Source organism: Amblyomma maculatum, chromosome 10, assembly GCF_055883805.1.
Source record: "Amblyomma maculatum isolate TAMU_Amacu chromosome 10, ASM5588380v1, whole genome shotgun sequence".
NCBI lineage: Eukaryota > Metazoa > Arthropoda > Arachnida > Ixodida > Ixodidae > Amblyomma > Amblyomma maculatum.
Window position 1 is genome coordinate 12194654 of NC_139353.1, and position 19718 is coordinate 12214371.

The 19718-nt window shown below is 43.5% G+C and overlaps 1 protein-coding gene, 1 long non-coding RNA gene and 1 pseudogene across 5 annotated transcripts in view; 1 reads left to right on the forward strand and 2 right to left on the reverse strand.

Moving 5' to 3' along the window:
* Positions 1–2669: 2669 nt before the first annotated feature.
* LOC146175611 (uncharacterized) overlaps positions 2670–19718 on the forward strand; it is a 143021-nt gene continuing 125972 nt past the window's right edge. For 3 of the 4 annotated variants that reach the window (XM_084582007.1, XM_084582005.1, XM_084582006.1), the window contains exon 1: positions 2670–3391. Coding sequence is in view for 1 of the 4 variants with exons in the window: in XM_084582004.1 (XP_084438130.1) it covers positions 3389–3391; positions 3887–6190 (2307 nt within the window). In the remaining 3 variants the exon portion in view is untranslated. Of the gene's footprint in view, positions 3392–3886; positions 7731–19718 lie in introns of those variants that run through there. The other variant, XM_084582004.1, reaches the window with a different exon arrangement.
* LOC146175612 (toll-like receptor 2 type-2) lies at positions 14064–15038 on the reverse strand (annotated as a pseudogene).
* Positions 18124–19188, reverse strand: LOC146175613 (uncharacterized). The gene is made up of 2 exons (XR_014701446.1): positions 18972–19188; positions 18124–18475 (listed from the first exon to the last, which is right to left on the reverse strand). It is a non-coding gene; the product is annotated as an uncharacterized LOC146175613 (long non-coding RNA).

Below are 19718 nucleotides of genomic sequence, written 5' to 3' on the forward strand. Positions count from 1 at the left end.
ACTTCTGCTTTTTGCTATTTATCTTGAACCGTTTCTGTTATAATTGATGCATTACGAACGTGTCTACGGGTTCACTCTGCAGTCTACGCAGGTAAAAGCACTGGCTTAAGCGGACGATATCGCAGTTTTTTGCGCAGATCGGGAAAGCGTTAAAGAAGTCGTTTGAGTTGCGTGCGGCTACTGCAAAAAGACAGGGTGTTGAATCAATTGGGAGAAGAGCATTGGTTGCTGGCACAGTGAGCGGGATAATACACCGGCAATTTTTGCTAATATGCGGTGGACGACTATCCAAGCTAAGTACTTGGGTGTACCATTAGAGCATTATAAGAGCAGCAGAGAGTTGTGGAACGACACAACGCAAAAGACTAAGAAAAAAGCGGATGGGTGTAAAGGGCGCGACCTCTCATTCTTCGCACGAACAAGTGTCTGTAATTTGTTTTTGATTACCAAAAGTTGGTATTTGCTGCCATTTTTATTCTCCTGCTTAAATCTGCAGAAACCGGATAAAATATTTGCAGTATTTGCAGTATTACGTATCAATTACGTTTATTTGGAGCTCAAATTGGGAGCTAACTAGCAGCACTAATTTGTTTATTCCCATGAAAAGGGGTGGTCTTGGTCTTTCGAACTTGTTTCTGAGAAAAGTTCTAGCACGATTTTTTTTTTTTTTGCGCGATCAAACAAACCCTTTGTTGCGCACAATGATGCAGATTCGCTTAGGTAATGTGATACTGGACTTTGTTGTATCTAGTTATCCGGCCAGAAATCGCGCTGTCACTGGATTTTTAAGAGTTGCTTTTGCCTTAAAAATTTGGCGTGCCCATTTTTCGGTTAAGTATCTGGTTACTGTATCAAGGAAAACAGTTGTATCAGGACTTCCTAAACATGTTGGTACCCGTACATCTATATCGATATATATATATATATATATATATATATATATATATATATATATATATATATATATATATATATATATATATATATATATATATATATATATATATATATATATATATATATATATATATATATATATATATATATAAACGTCCTAAAGCGACTCAGGCTATGAGAGAGGTCGCAGTACAGTGCTCCGGAAATTTCTACCACCTGGGGTTATTTAACATGCGGTGACATCGCACAGCACACGGGCGCGTTACTTCTCGCCTCCATCGAACACGGATTCCGAGGCCGGGATTCGATCCTGCATGCATTCTTGCGCACATAATTCGAGCGCCCTAACCACTGCATCACAGCGACGGGTTCAAAATAAAATTGGCCAGCGATGGATATTCTCAACTGTGCCCAACTCAAGGTCAAGCTTATTTTATCTAGCGATATAATGAGGCAAATAATTTGGCAGAACCGTGTTTCATGGCGCGTGCCGTTAATTAATACTGTATGGTTTACCACATAACTAGATCGTCAAGCTTGCACTCGATCTTTTCCCAGTTCATTTGTATAAGGAACGCAACACCGCCAAAGACTCGAGTAGTAAGGACTGGCGTCTTTGCCTTTCCTTGCGGGCCCTCATTACCTTCCCAAGCTGCACAAGTGATCGGCCCAATATTGGCAATGGTGCACTGACCCGACGTTGGAGCGGACATTGCCAACACACTTCCAATATTGTTCCAAAGGTTCATACTGTTTGGTAAAACATGCACTTTGCTACTCTCTTAACCAGAGGAAGCAATAGTAGGCAAGCCAATGTTTCAACTAGAGGCCTTGTCTTCATGCAGGTAAAGCAAAGCTTTATTCTTGTTTACAGCTTTAGTATTAACAGACCATGTAATGGAACGTCTAGTTTGTGACAACGAAATGAGTTTGACCTCGCCTGTTTCGAATTACGGCAAATTGAATAGCAGTTTTGAGTAGTTGCATGGTTTTAGAGATTTCGTACTCATATGCGCGTTGCCACGAATCAAACACGTTGCTATCGTCAGAAGAGCGAAATATGCGCAAGCATATTATTATGGAGTGGTTTAGAGCATGTTGATAACTCTTAACTTGGTCTGTTGGAAGAAAAAGTACAATTGTGTGACGCACTTTAAATTGTTGCCAACTCTAAAATACTTAAACAAACTGGAACGAGCACAAGGATGACATCAGTATAATTTTACAGTGCTTGCAAAATCTTGTTTTGCATGTTTGTCCAATAGCCACATCGAGTCGGTAAAAAACGTATTTCTGGACAAATATCGATTATCCCCTGCAAAATATAAATAGAAAAAAGTCGAAAAAAATTTTGACTAGACGAAGGTTAAATTACAAACGCATTTAGGCCAATCTAACATGTGTTAGTTATAATGCGCTATCTGTACCGATCTTTGAGCCCAGATTTGCATTTGCGTTTCCTGCTCACTGACGTATAATTAGATGAAATATGTAATGTCATCTGCTTGTATTGTATTTGATTGCCATAACTACCGAAATAAAAACAGTGAACTAAATTTCAGGCTTCTCAATGAAAAATATAAAAGCATATTGCATTTCATTCCAGTGGTGATTTAATCTTTCTGCGAATAATTCATACATTCATCTGTTGGAGTTGTGAAAGGGCAAAAATTTGCATGCCTTATTACACCATGAAGGATATTTTTAAGATTAATAATCCGACGGGCACGTCACCTACCGCGCTAACAAATCATATAGTTAAACTAGTCGGCAGTAGCGACAACCCAAGAGTGTTCAACAACGTATCCTCAGGTTACGCAGCAAATAGGTTTAGATTGTTTAGAGCGCATTTCTTAGGCGCCCATTCGTAGCAGTGGCGACGGCGCCATCGCACCGGTGTAATTGATTAGCAGCCATAATGAGGCCCTGGGGCCACCCTATCATATTTGGCACTCGTAAACATGGCGCTATACACTCAATTTGCCCTCACGGAGTCATCCCTGGTCATCTAAGACACTGATATTTCGGAACGTTGGTCAATGTCAGCATTGAGATCCTGGGGATGCCCTTACCAAATTTGAAATCTGAAATATAAGTGTACCCGGTATTCCAAGGCTGGTTGCTCTACATTGCAAGTGAATATATCAGCTTGTCCTTCGTCCTTTTGCGGTGTTTTCCCCACCAAGGCCGGATGTTCTGCCGGCTCATCCTGAGTGACGCCATCATTCTTATCGTAGCAGTAACACCCCTGATCAAAAGACCATGGTGCCGATAGTCGTTTCTACCGACAACTTCGTTCCTGTTTCTGCGAAGAGATCAGGGTCGATTCCGGCGCTGCTTCCTTTTCCTTTCTCCTCAGAGCTGCAATAAAGAACGCTTTTCGCGGTTGGCATTCTTCTTGCTTGTAGTCTAGGCCGTCGAATCGTGGTTGCGTGCTTCGAAAGCAAGTGTGTTCGCATCACCTACAGGAACCGTCGGCGCTGCTGGAAATATGGTGCGTGTTTTCTGTGTTATGCCAATATTTTACAACTGCCACTTTTGCCGCCCCAAATCTTATTTTAGTTGACCATTTTGCGCAGTTGATTGCAAATATGCAACACACATAGGATTGTGAGATTTAAAATTTGCAATAATTATTCTAATCGCGCACCTCCCGTAGCGAAGAGAGAAGACGTAGATATATTTCTTTTTATCAAATGGGTTAGCGATCAAGATGACAGGTTTAAATAAGTGAAGGTTGTAATACACACCAGTGAATATAACTCTGAGGCAATAGTGTGCACCTTAAGTAATTTGGCGCAGAAATGAATGTAGCCTGAGTACGACTAAAGCCCTCCTTAGCCCGTCACGTTCCCAGCGGAAGCTACAATGCCACTTCTGTCATCAGACATAACAATGCAAACAATTCTCTCGAATATGTACCATGACACTGTATAACAAATATACAAAAAAATATAAACCAATTTCTGTTCAATTCCTTTTATTTCAGGTCAAGATGTACTTAGGAATCGGTGCTTTACTGTCGTGGGCAATGACAGCAGCATGTAGTTTGAATGCGCCTTTCAACCATTACGAGACGACTCATTACAAGACGCTCCTACAACGCTTCCGGCACTGCAACGTGACCATTGTAAACGGACACCTAAACGCCATTTGTAAAATCCTCGTCGGTTTGCAGCTTCGGCCGAAGCTCATTCCTACCAAACCAGAGATACTAACGATGGAACAGCTACTCGTATCTGATGAACGCGTGGACGGGATAAAACCTGAACACCGTATCTTTAACCTCTCTCTTCATTCTGTCAAAATTAAAAAGTGGGACAACTTTCCGCTGAAAATGGCTGCCGACTACGACCAGTTCCTGACAACTGAAGATAGCGACTTTGGACCTTTCAGCACCTACTCCCTACTTGTTTACATACGCCAAATGACATTAAACATCACCTTCCGAAAGCCTCCCCAAGTCGCCGCCGGCATTTGTAACGTGAGCCTGGCCGACGGGAGGTGCCACTTCGACGTTTACGGCTTTGTCGACCGGTATAGACATAACTTTACATATGGGCCTACTATCGAGAAAATATTCGAGTTTATCAGCTACTGGAATATTGCATTTGCCTCAGCTGAGTTTCTGAACATAACGTTCATAGACACAGTTACGTTGATCCCTGTCAAGCTTTTCAGAATTTTCGCCGTCATGCCGGTAAGACACTTTGTATTTTACAAATGCAACTTTGACAGCATTGGATTTAATATGATACCCCGACTCAGAAATCTCGAACGCCTCGATTTTTTCCAGACACCGATACAGGCGATCGCTGAATTTGCTTTTGACCTGAATCCCGATTTCAGGCAAGCCTCGTTTGTCGGCACAAAACTGTCTGGATTTCCAAAAGCAATATTTAATTTAAAGCGGTTAGAAACGCTAGATATGTCGTATACCGACGTTCCACGTGATGTGAAATTCCAATACTTTCCTAAGAACTGTCGACAAAACAGCACAGCTAAGATGTTAATCATGCGGGGCACTAATCTGATGTCGTTGCCGAATCGTGCTTTCTGTGGTTTTCCGCTGCTCAAGAGTCTCCAGCTAGAGAACTGCAATATAACGATGCTCTCAGGGTCTCCTTTTGAATGCCTTCTTGGACTCAGGATTCTGTCTCTACTTGAAAACAAAATTCAGTTCTTGCACGGAGAAAGCGTGAAGGGACTTAGAAGCCTCGCTGTTCTGAACCTTAAAAATAACCGTGTGACCCGCTTCGAAGGCCCGAAAATATTCTCCACGTTGGTTTCCTTGAGCACGCTTGTCCTCTCTCATAACTTGATTGAAGAACTACAACTTGGTCCTGTGGAGTATGTGCCTGTTAAACAAATACAGCTCGCATATAATCGAATATCGACGTGGAAGCCACCTCTCTTCTCTCGGATGCGTACTCTGAATGCTCTCCAATTGGAGCACAACATGCTGCCCAAACTAGGTGACGACTTGTTACATGACCTAAAGCACGTCAAATTTGTGAACCTCGGCTGGAATCCCTGGGATTGTTCGACCTGCCAATTGGGGAACCTCCTTTCCATGATGAAGAGACACCCTGCCGTATGTAGCAGCTGCTTTTTCTGCAAAGAGCCTGACTCGATGGAAGGAAAGCTCGTTCTCGAAGTGCCATGGAATGAAGACCAGTGTTCTCCGCCCGACCCCTACCAAGTTTACGGTATTCCCACGCTGTTCTCTATCATGATCGGATCATTAGTAGGCTACGCCGTTTACGCCAACCGATGGTACTGTATGTACGGCCTGCTATATCTCAAGGTAGCCATGAAAGGATACCGAAGACAGACGCATGCCGGACGTTTTCTCTGGGATGGTTTCCTCTCGTACCACGCGTCAGACAACGAGTGGGTGCGTGATGAACTTCTTCCTAAGTTGGAATCGGCTCCCATGAGGTTCCGGCTTTGCGTGGCCGAGCGGGACTTTATCCCGGGCCTCCCTATCACCGAAAACATCTGCCGTGCCATAACGCAAAGCCGTGTGTCACTGTTCGTGCTCAGCCGGGAGTTCTGCCGCAGTCGTTGGTGCATGTTTGAGCTTAGCCTTGCTCAACATCGCCTTTTTGAGAGCGACCGCAGCGACGGTATGGTGTTCATAAAGAAGAACGACGTGGAGGAGTCTGAGATGAGCTCCATGCTTGTGTACCTCACAAAATCCCGCACCTACGTTCAGCTGCCGCCCGACAGGTCGAGCGAGGCCTTGAACAATCTGTTCTGGCTCCAGCTTCAGGCAGCGCTAGAGCAGTAGACCTGCAGCTGAATATTTCCTGATATCGAGTATTGCGGACCCTTTAACAACCCACTAGCAACGCTAGGCTTCTACTGCATGACTGCTCGGCGTTAGAAAACTCTGTGTGTGTTTTGAAGGCAGCCAGAATTTATTTTTTGAGTCGTCATATTGTTGAGAGTTGATCGTGCTGTCGACCCATTAGTTATCCCTTTTAAAATGAAGCAATCTCAGTCTTGTGCCTCACCTCCTTTACATTAGCAAGCGACCCTAAGTAAGTCTGACTCAAATACTGTGCAGCCCTTCTTCATTCAAGGTAGTTGTCGCTTTCGCCTGTTAAAATCAAAGTTCAATAAATGCTGCTCGACGTAAAAAATGTGGATAGTCAAGTTTGTCACAGTTTTAACACCAAAAACGCAGTGTAACACGAAAACCGCGATCCGCATAGATCTGGTCCTGTGCATGGTACGGAAAGGAGCTGACTTTATCAGATTTACAGCGGTCGGGTGCCAGCGCCTGCTGTAAGAGCTGCTGTTGAATTTTGAAAAAAAAAAAAAAAAAAAAAAAGATCGCAGAAGCCGATTTCTACAGCACCTAGCTTAATATTTGCACACAGGCGTTTAAAAATGAGCTTCATTGTAATGAAAAACGTGATTTCCACCCTAGAAATGCCGCGATGCTCCTTCATGGAAGGTACCTGTTCAATGTTGCAATTTATCTGAATCGTTAAACTTCAGATTGCAATTTTTGATTCTGTAAATTTGATTCTGTAGATTTTTCCCTAAGTCCTTGAGACGAGGATTGATATTAAAAGATTGGTTGTAATAAGCTTCTTCACTCCTCAAAGAGCTACTGAGCAGTCGCGTACTGCCCTACATCAGTTAATAATCTTCATAGTGATAATAAACATTATTAAGAGAGTTTAAAACCACCATTACATTACAGGCTTGCCAAAGCTTCAGTGGGCTTGTCGGACAGGATTCACAGGCGGCGGTAATAAAGCGGAATCTCGGGAACACCACAGGATATTGTAGTTGAATCACAGTCACCAAAAAAAATAGAACAGGAGTATTGTCCCTTCGTTATTGTCCGCGATACATTAGGGGTGCGGGAGGAGCCTTACTTCGGACTCCATCTTTACTCAATGTCCCTTCGTTACGTCAGCACTCGCTATAAGAGCGTACGAGCACACACTGCCCGAAAAGGTCCGTTTCAGCGGCGGCATAGTCCACTCGATCCTTCTCACCACACCTTCTCCCACCAGATGTCCAAGACCGCCGAGTAACATGAGAGCCCCCCTGTAGTCGTTGTTATTGTCCTCAATAAAATGGCGCGTATACATAAGAGGGATTGGCCACGACTAGGCGGTCTGTTCCAAGAGGACCGGCAGCTTGCTATTATGCCATTTTCTTGTTCTAATAATATTCCCGGAAATATAACACCAATATTCGAGATATTTCACCTTGAACATAAAGATACTTACCTGAAGTAAAATGTGATGTTGGGCTAGTCGGTTCATGTCATAAGGAAATACAAACTGCGCAAAAAAGACGGGACAAGAAGAACAGAGAGGCACACACGAAGCGCAGAACTTCCAACTGAATTTATTTTTAAGAATCAAGGCACTTATAAAGGCGCTAAACAAGATAATACAAGGATCAAGACGCAAAAACTGCCCATACATACATTGCAAGAGCTGCGACAGCAAAAGCTGTGTGCCTTACCTCGAGCGGACAAAATTCCTATCAAAAGCTAGAACAAAAACAGAAAGAGAAGTTATCGAGGCCTTTTTAATTTCCAAAAAGGGCGGGAGTTGCGTCAGCTCACCTTCTTTATCACTTTCAAACAAGGAGATACAGTTCTTAGATGGCCATATCATTCCTTCTCATCAGCCCTAAACCACTCGTGTACGCGGTGTTCCTGACCTACGCAGTTTTTGCGTCTTGATCCTTGTATTATCTTGTTTAGCGCCTTTATAAGTGCCTTGATTCTTAAAAATAAATTCAGTTGGAAGTTCTGCGCTTCGTGTGTGCCTCTCTGTTCTTCTTGTCCCGTCTTTTTTGCGGAGTTTGTATTTCCATACTTACCTGCACCTGATATTTTAGCCTCAGACAACAGGAAGAGGTATATCTAAGTCGCTTCCGGAGGTTTATTGAGTAGCCGTGTAATTTGTATTTCGTTGACTATCCCTCTGATGCAAGGATTAATTGAAATCCTGTTTAAATCATTGCAAGCGCTTTAAAAAGTGACTCTCCTCACGCAGCAACATTGCAATTTATTTTCTGATGGCATTCCACAGCTGTTCGCAACCTGAACTTGAGTCACGCTGTCATCCCTGAACATGACAGCGGCGTGTGATGAAACTGGGAATCTGCTTTCAAAAGCAGATATTTTTATCCACGCACTACATGACGGGGTTGAAGATTGGTTTTTGTTATTGTTTGGTCAGTGCTCAATAACAATGTGTGGCGAAGCTAGAGGCTGGAAAACAGGCTGAAGTAAGCGAACGTTTTACCCCGGGAATGATTTCTGCCCATGACACTCGTTGATTATCATGCTCTTTTGGAGTATTGAGGTATTCGTGCACATTATATAGAAACAAGAAATATGATTTTCTTTGCTTGGAAGCACATGGGAAAATATAAGCCTATATACTCTATGTTCTATCACTTTAATTTCTAGTGCTAAAAACGAAAGAAACCTTTCCCTACAACGCGCTGGAAGGAATACATCGTGTACCATAAACGAAGTAAAAGAATAAATATAAAATTCTCATCACTATCATGTGGAAGGAGTCGTATACGTTTTTCTTCACAATTCTCTTACTAGCTAAACTAAGGAAAATTTCTAATCTAGTTGCTAAGACCAGCCGCTCCTAAGACCAGCACATACAACTTCGGGAACAGCCACTACATCGTAAATACAGAAATTCAGCTCAGTTCACTGGCTCGATTTACTCGACACCCCATAGAAATTGTAAACTGGGTTAAATTCCGCCAGATTAGCAATTCCGCTCCCAGCACCATTGATGACCTCGACAAATGGGCCCAATTCCTCTTCCAGGATGTAGCATTAGCTACCTCCACAATCAAAAACACCCTGATACCGACATCATAGACAGCCGCCTCCTTCACATGTGGGAGGCCCACGCCAGTCTGCAAAAATGATGGTTAGCAATCAAACGTAATAGAACACTCAGGATTCGCACCACAACACCGGTTAAAGAAATTGAATCCTGTGCAGGATAGTTGGCACGCCAGCAATGGGGTCGGCTATGCGACCGCATGAGCGGAAATCTCGAGATACGTGGACATTTATCTGCTGTGCACCACCCAAGCGACTGCTAGGTTGTGAATTTACATTGGTCGACTAACGCTCCTGTTCAAGAGGACTTGGACTGGCCTGCAGGGTGGAATGTGACTGATCCCGACTGAAGCGGGATCGCCACTGCAAGAATTCGTCCCTGAAAGAATGTTCACGACACAGGTGGAGATCTGCAAAGAGCAGCAGGTGATACTGACGCTCCGCAGGTATTCAACGAACGAGAAAATGTGAACAACGAAAGCACGCCACTCTGATCAACAAACGGGGCTATGAACATACACTGAGTGACCATCGTTTTAGTTTTACGTCCTCCCAAAACATGGCGACGGCCTTTAGTGCAGTTTCAGTTATTTTGTAAAGCCGACGAGAAGCGGCGCGCACATGCTTGTTTGTGCACACAACGCAAGAAAGGCGCGCGGTTAAAAAAAATGCGTTTAAGGTCGTCAAGCCAAGCTGCTACTTCAAAGGCGTTGCCACCTCGATGTGAAACATTGCGGCTTAACGTCGTCACTGTATAGCTCGTTCATAGGCTTTGTGCAGTCATTTAGTCTGTCTCGGTTGGCTCTAGATTTCCCTGTGACCAACGTTCTTAGCTTATATTTCCCTATGGCTTAAGTCGCTTGCAGAAAACGTACAGTGTGCGCTTAAGACAGGTCAAGTCTACAGTCAAGACGGAATTTAAGACAGCGTACAGGCAGTCTTAACTGCAAATTTAACAAGATTCAAGATGACTGCAGTGCGGCTGCTACTGCTGGATGTACATGCTAGACCTCTTGAAGCGTGGAATACTTACAACTGAGAGTTTTGTACCCCTTGTTGTTGATGTAGAGGTCAAACGCGTCCTGTCGGAACTGTTTGCTGAATCAGAACTTTTGTCGACGTTGCTCCGTTGCTTTTTAGGCTAACATTCGAGTCGCGCTGGCTTCGTCAGCTTCAGGTGAGCTTGAACATTTTCGTCATTCTTTTGTGCGTGTGCTTTGCTATAATACGTCTCCCTCGTGCATTGAATGGTGAATGCAGTAAAAAAACGCGGCACGTAGTGATGCTCTTCATTACCGTCTTGTTTGTGCTATGATACCGGGCGATGTAGAATAGTTAAGATAGTGTGTTTTCGAAGCCATTGCTTTGTTATCGTCATATTTGTTACGACGCACATATTTGTTTCGTTTTCCCTGAGATGTGTGTACTGGCACCGTACATCCTATCCGGGGGCTTTTAGCGGTGTGACTACGTTTAAACGCAGCATGAGCGGCCGGTTTCAAACCTCGCATGTCCAGTCTCACCTGCTTATCGCCCTGTTTCTTTCCGTTCAGTGTGTAAAATGGAAGTGCAGCTCAAACATGCGTTCGTACCACTACACGTATGTTTCAAATCGAGAGCAATTGAAACGTGTGTACACGTATGTTTCAAATCGAGAGCAATTGAAACGTTTGTCACACGTGAAGCACGTACGTCTTGTTTCCAGCTGCGCTTATGCGGAGGATGGGCCTGGCGTGAATACTTCAAAGCTTTGGGAGGCTTTCAACGCGTCGTGGGCACCGCCCATTGCACTCTCTTCAAGATCTTAGTGCTGGGCTGCACCTGATAGCATGGCCAAACTAATTGATCGTTTCCTTTAATGCTGCAGTGATGTTGAGTTGGTCAAACAGCGCTTGTTCTGCCATCTCAAGTAGCAACTCACAAGTAGCCCGTGGCTGATTGGATGTTTAGACTTCTCCGCTGATTTTAGTGTCAACGCTATGTGCTCGTTGTATGGAGTCTGGGCGTTCACATCGTCACCAGAAGTGAGACAAGCAGAGGATTGTTACGACTGCTCTTGTGTGCTGGGTGTCAGCACTATGTGTTCAGCGTGTGCAATTTGGATGTTCACAATGCCGATAGAGATGTGGGACCCGTTGCACCTGCGCTGTTGGTGTTAGCCTTGTAAGCTTTGTGTGGTGCCGAAACGTTCAGTGTCAACATATTTGAAGCCGCAGCTACCAACGTTGTACTTTTCACATATCTAGCAAACCTTAAGAGTTACCGTATCAGGCTCCAGCATATTTAAGCACTCATTTTTGTGGAGACAACGGTGCTGTCATGAACGGCCTGCTTTTAAATGGTCCTTAGCAAGAATGCAGAGGTTTGCAATGTGTTTGTGCAATTAAAAAGGCAAAGTGCAGTCATTTCTAGCAAAGTATCTACACACTCTTTAAAATGCACAACTGCAATTGCAACTTTTAGAACTCTTTTATAAGCCCGCTGATTAAAATACTCATATTTCTGTATCAAGTGTGAGCAATCTGTTTTGAGTACTGATACTACCTGTTGCAGCAAGCAGGCACGTCATGTGTTTGCCGGGAATTTGAGATATATTTCCAACTCCCTTGAATACTTTGTCCGCAGTCTTGCAGACCTTTTTCTCAGGCTGCATGACCATGATAAAAGTACACCGTAGCAAAATGCAGCTCAGAACCACGTCTTGTCCTTTATGTATTATGTTGTCGGTGTTTGCCAAACAAGTGTAGAGAAATAAAGGGCTCGTAATGCCACACACACAATTGGTTTGGTTTGTGGGGTTTTATGTCCTAAAGTGACTCAAGCTATCAGAGACGTCGTCGTGGAGGCCGCCAGAGATTACAACCATCTGGGTTTTTTTAGCACGTACTGACGTCGCACAGCACACAGGCGGCACGCAAGAGTCAAATGACGAGTAACCAATAGCTTTGAGAGTATTGTGACTTTTGTTTTAGCATATATATGCATATAAATTGTATTTATCACTGCCATATCGGCAGCGACATTATGTCACACAATTACTATTATGTCAAAAGATAAAAACAGGGCCAGCAAAAACAAAGACAATAGTAAGGTCCAGCTTTTCTTCAATCTTTTTACAAAGAACCTATCTGTACTAAAACAGGGGGAAAAATGGCAGCCCATCCGTGGCGTGCACTGTAAGAATAAAGGAATAAAAATGCTGCAATAGCGGCTACTAGTGAAAACGTGGTCTGTGCGTGTCTCTTCTGCCTTTTCCTCACATCAACTTCATAAAACCTTTCTTGCTACTTGTGCGTTATTTCCAGCGTGTATGTTAGTTTAATTCACACCAATCGCAGCCCAAATGATTTGTGAACACAAACACGACCCAAGGACAAAAGTTTGCGCTGATCACTGGTCGTTTATAGTACGGAGACAGTAAAATAGATGCATGTAGAGAGCACAGCATTGTATTAAAACCACCGACGAATTCTGACGACCACATGCGCCATGTTCACAGATGTGAGATACATGTGATTACACGCACAACTTGTTATATGGCACGGATATCGTCACTTCGTCACAAGATGTATGCACACGGCGCACAAGATGCTAGCGCTCGCACACAAACAATGTGCAGTGCAGCTGTGTTTCTTTATCTGCAAGCTGAAATATTTTAAATATTCGTGTTGTATGTCCGGGAATATTACTAAAACAAGTAAATGGTGCAATGCCAAGAGGTCCGGCCACTTGAAACAATAACGAGATAATAGCAATGATGTCTGCCCTTTCAAGTCAATGTATTATATTACCGTTACTTTATCGGCAGAAATAAAAACATTCCTCCGAATCTATTTAAAGGTTTCACGTGCACAAGAATCAAGCCTTCCTCATTGTTGTTGGTCATTTTCGTGTATGCTTCTGCTTAATATACTTCAGCATATACTCTGGTGTTCCCGACATTCTAGTTGGTTACCGCTGCCTGTCGGCCCTGCCCTTCAAACCCACTGTTGTTTTGACAGGCCAATGATGTAATGCTGGTTTAAAGCTCTCTTAATAAAGTTTATTATCCTTATAATTATTATTATTTATGCAGAGTAGTTTTTGCCTACGCAATTAGCTCTTTCAGGAGTGGAGAAGCTTATTAGAATCAATATTTTAATGTCCGTCCTCGTCTCAAGGACATAGGGGACAGTTTGCAGAACCAGAAATTGCAATCTGAAGTTTGACGAAGATTCAGATAAATTGCAACGCTGAACAGGGGCCTTCCATGAAAGAGTATCGCTGCATTTCTATTGTGGATATAACTTCGGTCATCCGTAAGAAGTTTATTTTCGACTACTGTGTGCAAACATTCTGCTAAATGCTGTAGAAAAGCTTCACCGAACCAGTCCTATTCGGCTCGTGGTATTCGTGTTACACTGAGTTTTCAGTGCTTTAATCTGTGACAGACTTGAGTGTCCAGATTTTTTACACAAAAACAAAACATTGTTTGAATTTCGATCTTAACTGGCGATAGCGATAACTACCTTGAATGAAGAAGGGCTGCAGAGTATTCAAGTCAGAAGAACAAGTGAAATTAGTGCCGCTTGTTAATGTAAAAGGGATGTGGCAGCAGACTGAGACTGTTGCATTTCTAAAGGCCTAACTAAGGTGTCGACGGCACGATCAACCTTCAACATTGTCATGACTCAAAAAATAAATTTTGACTGCCTTCAACAAACGCAGAGTTTGCTAACACCGAGCAGACATGCAGTAGAAGTCTAGTGTTGCCTGCGTGATGTTAAAGGGGTCTGCAATACGCGATATCAGGAAATAGTAAGCTACATATCTATTGCTCTAGCGCTGCCTGAAGCTGGAGCAGGACAGATTGTTCAAGGCCTCGTGTGACCGGTCAGGCGGCAGCTGGACGTATGTTCTGGATTTTGTGAGGTACGCAAGCATGGAGCTCATCTCAGACTCCTCCAAGTCGTTCTTTATGAACACCATACCATCGCTGCGGTCGCTCTCAAAGAGGCGATGTTGAGCAAGGCTCAGCTCAAACATGCACCAACGACTGCGGCAGGACTCCCGGCTGAGCACGAACAGTGACACACGGCTCTGCGTTATGGCACGGCAGTTGTTCTCGGTGATAGGGAGGCCCGGGATGAAGTCCCGCTCGGCCACGCAAAGCCGGAACCTCATGGGAGCCGATTCCAGCTTAGGAAGGACTTCGTCACGCACCCACTCGTTGTCTGAGGCGTAGTACGAGAGGAAGCCATCCCAGAGAAAGCGTCCGGCATGCGTCTGTCTTCGATATCCTTTCATGGCTACCTTGAGATATAGCAAGCCGTACATACAGTACCATCGGTTGGTGTAAACGGCGTAGCCTACTAATGATCCGATCATGATAGAGAACAGCATGGGAATACCGTAAACTTGGTAGGCGTCGGGCGGAGAACACTGGTCTTCATTCCATGGCACTTCGAGAACGAGCTTTCCCTCCATCGAGTCAGGCTCTTTGCAGAAAAAGCAGCTGCTACATACGGCAGGGTGTCTCTTCATCATGGAAAGGAGGTTCCCCAAATGGCAGGTCGAACAATCCCAGGGATTCCAGCCGAGGTTCACAAATTTGACGTGCTTCATGTCACGCAATATGTCGTCACCTATTCTGAACAGCATGTCGTGCTCCAATTGGAGATTATTCAGAGTACGCATCCGAGAGAAGAGAGGTGGCTTCCAAAAGTACTGTGAGTTGAGCTAGTTGGTGCATCATTTTTTTTTAAATACACAGCGCAACAAACATAGGACAAGCGAGTAGACGGGAACAGCGCTATCAACTGACTATCAACAAGGTGCATTGTTGACTGCGTTGAAGCCGTAAGTTTTAATAAGGAAAAAAGTAACAAGGCTTTTAGTCTATCTCCCTTGGTTAACTTTCTGGCGTCCCAAAAACTGAGGGCACTTCTCTCCGATAAAGAAGGGTTTTTCGTGATTATGCCAGATGACATGTTCAGGGAAAAATCGAGACTAGCTATCAACAAGAATTCCAAGCGTGTAAATGCCACGGTAAAAAGAAATAAGACGAAGGCTTTACAGTTACTGAGCAGTCAGGGACTCGAACGCCTGTATTCCTCTGTAAAAAATGCAAAAATATATTCTTTAGAAATATTTTTTGCCGCTAAGACTCATAAGCCGGACATTCCATTTCGATGCATTGTTACTGAGAGAAACACATGGCAATATGCGGTGTCAAAGTTTTTGCAGAAGGGTCTTGGCATGCTGACAGTAGAAGATCCTTTTCGTTTGTCGGATTCCACCGTTCTTGTCGATTACCTGTCGTGTCACAACCCAGGCTCCTGTAATGCCTTTAGTATAGACGTTCAAGACCTCTACTATTCGCTTCCGCATGAGCATCTCATGGTTTGTGTTCAAAAATGTATAACGGATGACAATGACGAGCAAAACTTCATTCGCAATGTTGGCATTTCTGTGGCATCTTTTCTGGAACTGTTGTCATTATACCTGCAATCCACCTTTTTTTCAGTTTGAGGGCCAATTGTATTTACAAAAAACAGGCGTATGCATTGGGTCGAGTGTGGCACCAATTTTAGGTGAAATTTATCTAAGTTATGTTGACAAAGCCATCAATAATAATGTTCCTTCCCTTGTAAAAAAAGTGTTCAGATACGTGGACAATTACCTTCTGTTTGTAGAAGCGCACGACCTTTCAAAGTGCGTCGAAGACATTCTAAAAGTTTTTCAAGACTGCGGTAATGGCCTAAACTTCACATTCGAAACCCCGTCTTGTGATATTCTTCCCTTTCTTGATTTAAGGTTAAATTTAGGGCAAAATCACGTCTGCTGGGCGTTTGCACCAAAATCGAAAAAGCCTTTGCTCAATTTTAAATCTGGTCATTCGAAATTAGTGAAGTGTGGTATAGCTGTGTCATGCATAGGGTCATCAATTGTAAAATCCTGCCACCATGCCATCAAGTATAGCTTCAAAGATCAGATAGATTGAGATCAGCAGGCTTCCCCGATGACGTAATCTTGCTTGCTTGCAACAAGGTCCTGAAAAAAGTAAAGGCCTCTAGAACACGACAGGATCCTGAGACACCCCGTAAAAAGAAAAATATTGCCGTCATACCGTATGTGCATGGAATTTCGCATCGCCTAAGGCAGGTTGGACATAGGTATGGAGTACAGGTCATGTTTTCTGCGCCCATAAAACTTGGCAGCATTTGCGCTAAAGTAGACCGAAAAATAAATGACAAAAAACGACGTGCAGGCCGGGGGGGATACCAGGTAAAACATAGTGTAGCTTTTCTTCCGTGCACAGGAGTGGTATACAGAGTGCCTTTTACTTGCGGAAAAAATTACATTGGTCAGTCAGGAAGGTGTCTTAACATAAGGCTAAGAGAACATGAAAACTCTCTAGAAAAAGCCCCGTCATCGAACCTGGCACTACACCACAAGGAATGTAGCCAAAAGCCCCCTTTGCACCCTCCTTGCACTCCCCTGTTCAAAGAAACTACAGTGTTGTACAAACACAGAGAGAAATTAACACGAGAATTAAAAGAGGCCTATCTCATTCACAAGAATTCTGACACGTGTAAGCACCCCATCTGTTATCATTCATCCCCGAGAAATCTCATATCTTGACGAAACTGGTTAAAGTGAAATGTTTTATCTGCGAACATGCGCACTTGGTTGTCAGAGAATTTTTGTATATATTCGTGTTGTTTCAATAAATCATGCAGTTGATAGTCAGCGCTGTTCCCGTCTACTCGCTTGTCCTATGTTTGTTGCGCTGTGTATTTTAAAAAAAAAAAAAAGAGGTGGCTTCCACGTCGATATTCGATTATATCCAAGCTGTATTCCCTTAAGAGACGCATGCTCTACAGGACCAATTTCTAGTTCTTTAATCAAGTTATGAGTAAGGACAAGAGTGGCCAAGGAAACCAATGTGGACAATATTTGCGGGCCTTCGAAGTGGGCTATACGGTTATTTCTGAGATTCAGAATATGAAGGCTTTCAAGTCCCGTCAAGCTTCCTCCGTACAAAGACTGAATTTTGTTTCCAGTAAGAGACAGAATCCTAAGTCCAAAGAGGCATTCAAAAGGGGACCCCGAGAGCATCTCTATATCGCAGTTATCTATCTGAAGACTCTTGAGCAGCGGAAAACCACACAAAGCGCGATTCGGCAACGACATCAGATTAGTACCCCGCATTATTAACATCTTAACTGTGCTGTTTTGTCGACAGTTCTTATGAAAGTATTGGAATCTTACATCACGTAGAACATCGGTATATGACAAATCTAGCGTTTCTAACATCTTTAAAGTAAATATTGCTTTTGGATATCCAGGCAGTTTTGTGCCAACAAAAGATGCTCGCCTGAAACCAGGATTCATGTCAAATCCAAATTCATCGATCTGCTGTATCGTTGTCTGGTAAAAATCGAGGCGTTCGAGATTTCTGAGTCGGGGTATCACATTAAATCCAATGCTGTCAAAGTTGCATTTGTAAAATACAAAGCGTCTTGCTGGCATGGCGGCGAAAATCCTTAAAAGCTTGACAGGGATCAACGTAACTCTGTCTATGAACGTTATGTTCAGAAAATCAGCTGAAGCAAATGCAATATTCCAGTACCTGAAGAACTCGAATATTTTCTCGATGGTCAGCCTATACTTAAAGTTGTGTCGATACCGGTCGATAAAGCCGTAAACATCGTAGTGGCACCTTCCTCCGGCCAGGCTCACGTTACAAATGCCGGCGGCGACTTGGGGAGGCTTCCGGAAGGTGATGTTTAATGTCATTTGGCGTATGTAAACAAGTAGGGAGTAGGTGCTGAAAGGTCCAAAGTCGCTATCTTCAGTTGTCAGGAACTGGTCGTAGTCGGCAGCCATTTTCAGCGGAAAGTTGTCCCATTTTTAATTTTTACAGAATGGAGAGAGAGAGAGGTTAAAGATACGGTGTTCAGGTTTTATCCCGTCCACTCGTTCGTCAGATACGAGTAGCTGTTCCATCGTTAGTATCTCTGGTTTGGCAGGAATGAGCTTCGGCCGCAGCTGCAAACTATAGTGGGTGTTACAAATGGCGTTTAGGTGTCCGTTTACAATGATCACGTTGCAGTGCCGGAAGCGTTGTAGGAGGGACTTGCGATGAGTGATCTCGGAGTGGTTGAAAGACGCATTCAGACTACATGCTGTTGTCATAGCCCACGACAGTAAAGCACCGATTCCTAAGAACATCTTGACCTGAAATAAAAGCAATTGAACAGAAATTCGTTTATATTGCTTACTATATATTTTATCCAGCGTGATGCTACATATTCGATAAGTATGTCTGCGTTACATGTCCAACGGCCAAAGTAGAATATATTGTAGCTTCCCCTGCGAATTTGACGGGCTAAGGAGGACATTAGCCCTTAGGTTACGGTCATTTTCCGTCAAACCACCCAAGGTTCACACTATTTTCTGATAATTATATTCACTGGTGTATACTACACCCTTCGCTTATTTAATCATCATATCATTTTTATCAACTAACCCATCTGACAAAAAAAAATTATTCGTCCTATATCTTCATTACGGGAGATGCGTGATTAGAATATAAAATGCAAATCTTATACCTCACAATCGTATGTGCATTAAATGTTCGTAATAAATTGCGCAAAATGTATAAACTAATATAGGATATAGGGCTGCAAAGGTGGCAGTTGTAAACTATGGGCATAACACGGAAAACACGCACCATTTTTGCAGTAGCGCCGACGACGCCCGTAGGGAGTACGAATACACTGGCTTTCGAAGCACTGTACAGTGATTCGACGGCGTAGGCTGCAAGCAAGAAGAATACCAACAACGAAAAGAGTTCTGCACCACTGCTCATCGGAGAAAGGAAAGGGAAACAGCGCCGGATACGACTGCGATCTCTCTGAATACAAAGGAACGAAGTTGTCGGCAGAGACAACTCTAATTTCTACGATAAGCATTATGGCGTCACTCAGGATGAGCAGGCGGAACATCCTGCCTGGTTCTTGGCGCAGGAATACGCAAGAGAGAACCGCTTGTCTGCATATGATTATTGGCTGGCGCTTAATAGTGAAAAGCTTTAGCGGAAAAGAGGAAACCCAACAGTCTCGCCGACGTTTACACAGTCTGATGTATTCCTGCCCATGGCATTAAGTGCAAAAGGACTACGCCACTAAGTTTTATCGGATCATCGAAACTGGTGCATGGCTTGTCCTCGGGGAGATCTTGTCAGTCTAGCGCAGCAACACAGCAGCAGCAGGGAACAACAAAAAGTTATGGTGCAGCGTGTATTGCAATCCAAAAAATACTATTTCACAAGCGAGCATGGAGACTCATAGTTACCACCATGTTATTTATATCCTGTTCGAATTAAAATACAGCCAGATGAAACTCTCAGATGTTTAATGCCCTCCTAATTGCTTATGTGGGACATTATCGTGTAAAGAGGAAGATGAGTTTTGGAGGC